This window comes from Ixodes scapularis, unplaced genomic scaffold, assembly GCF_016920785.2.
Source record: "Ixodes scapularis isolate PalLabHiFi unplaced genomic scaffold, ASM1692078v2 PGA_scaffold0__279_contigs__length_252992795, whole genome shotgun sequence".
NCBI lineage: Eukaryota > Metazoa > Arthropoda > Arachnida > Ixodida > Ixodidae > Ixodes > Ixodes scapularis.
In genome coordinates this window covers 226,859,673-226,863,177 of record NW_024609835.1, presented here as the reverse complement: position 1 = coordinate 226,863,177, position 3,505 = coordinate 226,859,673, and the positions used below count along the sequence as shown (strand labels likewise).

At 49.6% G+C, this 3,505-nt stretch overlaps 1 protein-coding gene across 1 annotated transcript; it reads right to left on the bottom strand.

Moving 5' to 3' along the window:
• Positions 1–326: 326 nt before the first annotated feature.
• LOC121838135 lies at positions 327–773 on the bottom strand. The gene has a single exon (XM_042294211.1). The coding sequence runs from the start codon at positions 771–773 to the stop codon at positions 327–329; it is 447 nt and encodes a 148-aa protein (XP_042150145.1).
• Between the last annotated feature and the right edge of the window lie 2,732 nt (positions 774–3,505).

Genomic DNA, 3,505 nt, shown 5'->3' with positions numbered 1-3,505 from the left:
ACCCCACCAATTAAGAAGACCATCTCGTCAAAGAGTAGTTTACACCATACGCTCTCATGGTCGTTAGTTCCAGGCAACGCCTCATACTTTAGAGATTCCTTTATAAGAATGGCAACGCCTCCTCCTCTAGTTGCTCTGTCCTTCCGTAGCACGCTATAGTCCCTTGGAAACACCTCGGAGTCGGCAATGTTACTTTGTAGCCAAGTCTCGGTTACGACAATAACATTTGGGTCATGCTGAATAATAATATATTCCGATTCCGGTGCCTTGCTTAATATGCTTTGTGCGTTTATTGTGATTATTCGTACATCTTTTTTCTTTTTATGTCAATTTTGTTGAGAGGCCATTGGCATGATGTGCGCATTCTGTTGAATTCGCGTGTTCGTTACAGAATCCCAGACGTAGGCTACGTCATTTACGAAAAGCTTGTCATACACAAGTCGCACTTTATCTCCGTTCTGTTTCTCTTGTCGTGCCGAGTTCCAAATTTGCCGTCGCTTTTCCACTGTCCCCTTTGAATAGTCATCGGACACGCTCACGAGGGTATTTTTCAGTTTCCTGCTGTTCTTGAACACCAGCTGCTTTTCGTTATAATTATACGCCATGAGGATGACGGGTGTGTTTTTATCGTGTCGTTTCGGGCCCAAACGATGGATTTTTTCCACAGACGTTACAGTTACACCAAGTTGTCCGAAGAATATATCTCTTATCACTTTCTGTTCCAAATCTGCAGCTGTATCATTGTTCGCTTCTGGAATGCCGAACACAATCATATTATTTCACCTCTCCCTATCCTCAATGTTACTTAGCCTTTGTTGCTGCAATTCAATGATCTTTTCTAGCAAAGTAACTGTGACCTCAACGTTAGCTAGCTTATTTTTGTTTTCTGTAATCATTTTTGAGATTTCATCTAGTTGACCAAGCCTATTTTCCATTGCCCGGAGCCTATTATCCACGGTTCTTTCGTTTGCTTTAATTTCTGCTATATCTTTAGCTATTTCCTTTAGTTTGTCTAATATTTCTCGCAGCAGCTCCTTAGTATCGATGGCAGGACCTGGGTTTTCCTCTACATCTCCGGATAACAACAGGACAATTCCAGTCCACCAGCAGTTCATCATCGCACAAAGAAATGTGGGGTGCGGCAGCACAAGAACGCATGCATCATCAGATCAAAAATTCGAAGTCGAACTTATAGTAACAAGCCTGTAAGACGATCCATGCAGTTTTGAGTGACATGACTCTGGGAAAGCTGCCGCCCCCACTGGAGACTGCTGGTCTTGTGTCGGGCTTTATAGGGTTCCCTGGTGACGTCATCGTCGTCTTCTGATGATTCCAGTCGATGTCACTGGCGAATCGGGAATGAAGCCACGGTGATTCAGCGCTTGGTGGACGATCGACGTGGATGGTTCCAGATGTTTCGCAGTTGATCAGCAGCGGCAGTATCTGTAAGACGATCCATGCAGTTTCGAGTGATATGACTCTGGGAAAGCTGCCGCCCCCACTGGAGACTGCTGGTCTTGTGTCGGGCTTTATAGGGTTCCCTGGTGACGTCATCATCGTCTTCTGATGATGATTCCAGTCGATGTCACTGGCGAATCGGGAATGAAGCCACGGTGATTCAGCGCTTGGTGGACGATCGACGTAGACGGTTCCAGATGTTTCGCAGTTCATCCGCAGCGGCAGTATCTGTAAGACGATCCATGCAGTTTTGAGTGATATGACTCTGGGAAAGCTGCCGCCCCCACTGGAGACTGCTGGTCTTGTGTCGGGCTTTATAGGGTTCCCTGGTGACGTCATCATCGTCTTCTGATGATGATTCCAGTCGATGTCACTGGCGAATCGGGAATGAAGCCACGGTGATTCAGCGCTTGGTGGACGATCGACGTAGACGGTTCCAGATGTTTCGCAGTTCATCCGCAGCGGCAGTATCTGTAAGACGATCCATGCAGTTTTGAGTGATATGACTCTGGGAAAGCTGCCGCCCCCACTGGAGACTGCTGGTCTTGTGTCGGGCTTTATAGGGTTTCCTGGTGACGTCATCATCGTCTTCTGATGATGATTCCAGTCGATGTCACTGGCGAATCGGGAATGAAGCCACGGTGATTCAGCGCTTGGTGGACGATCGACGTAGACGGTTCCAGATGTTTCGCAGTTGATCAGCAGCGGCAGTATCTGTAAGACGATCCATGCAGTTTCGAGTGATATGACTCTAGGAAAGCTGCCGCCCCCACTGGAGACTGCTGGTCTTGTGTCGGGCTTTATAGGGTTCCCTGGTGACGTCATCATCGTCTTCTGATGATGATTCCAGTCGATGTCACTGGCGAATCGGGAATGAAGCCACGGTGATTCAGCGCTTGGTGGACGATCGACGTAGACGGTTCCAGATGTTTCGCAGTTGATCAGCAGCGGCAGTATCTGTAAGACGATCCATGCAGTTTTGAGTGACGTGACTCTGGGAAAGCTGCCGCCCCCACTGGAGACTGCTGGTCTTGTGTCGGGCTTTATAGGGTTCCCTGGTGACGTCATCGTCGTCTTCTGATCATGATTCCAGTCGATGTCACTGGCGAATCGGGAATGAAGCCACGGTGATTCAGCGCTTGGTGGACGATCGACGTAGACGGTTCCAGATGTTTCGCAGTTGATCAGCAGCGGCAGTATCTGTAAGACGATCCATGCAGTTTCGAGTGATATGACTCTGGGAAAGCTGGCGCCCCCACTGGAGACTGCTGGTCTTGTGTCGGGCTTTATAGGGTTCCCTGGTGACGTCATCGTCGTCTTCTGATGATGATTCCAGTCGATGTCACTGGCGAATCGGGAATGAAGCCACGGTGATTCAGCGCTTGGTGGACGATCAACGTAGACGGTTCCAGATGTTTCGGAGTTGATCAGCAGCGGCAGTATCTGTAAGACGATCCATGCAGTTTCGAGTGATATGACTCTGGGAAAGCTGCCGCCCCCACTGGAGACTGCTGGTCTTGTGTCGGGCTTTATAGGGTTCCCTGGTGACGTCATCGTCGTCTTCTGATGATGATTCCAGTCGATGTCACTGGCGAATCGGGAATGAAGCCACGGTGATTCAGCGCTTGGTGGACGATCGACGTAGACGGTTCCAGATGTTTCGCAGTTGATCAGCAGCGGCAGTATCTGTAAGACGATCCATGCAGTTTCGAGTGATATGACTCTGGGAAAGCTGCCGCCCCCACTGGAGACTGCTGGTCTTGTGTCGGGCTTCATAGGGTTCCCTGGTGACGTCATCGTCGTCTTCTGATGATGATTCCAGTCGATGTCACTGGCGAATCGGGAATGAAGCCACGGTGATTCAGCGCTTGGTGGACGATCGACGTAGACGGTTCCAGATGTTTCGCAGTTGATCAGCAGCGGCAGTACCTGTAAGACGATCCATGCAGTTTCGAGTGATATGACTCTGGGAAAGCTGCCGCCCCCACTGAAGACTGCTGGTCTTGTGTCGGGCTTTATAGGGTTCCCTGGTGACGTCATCGTCGTC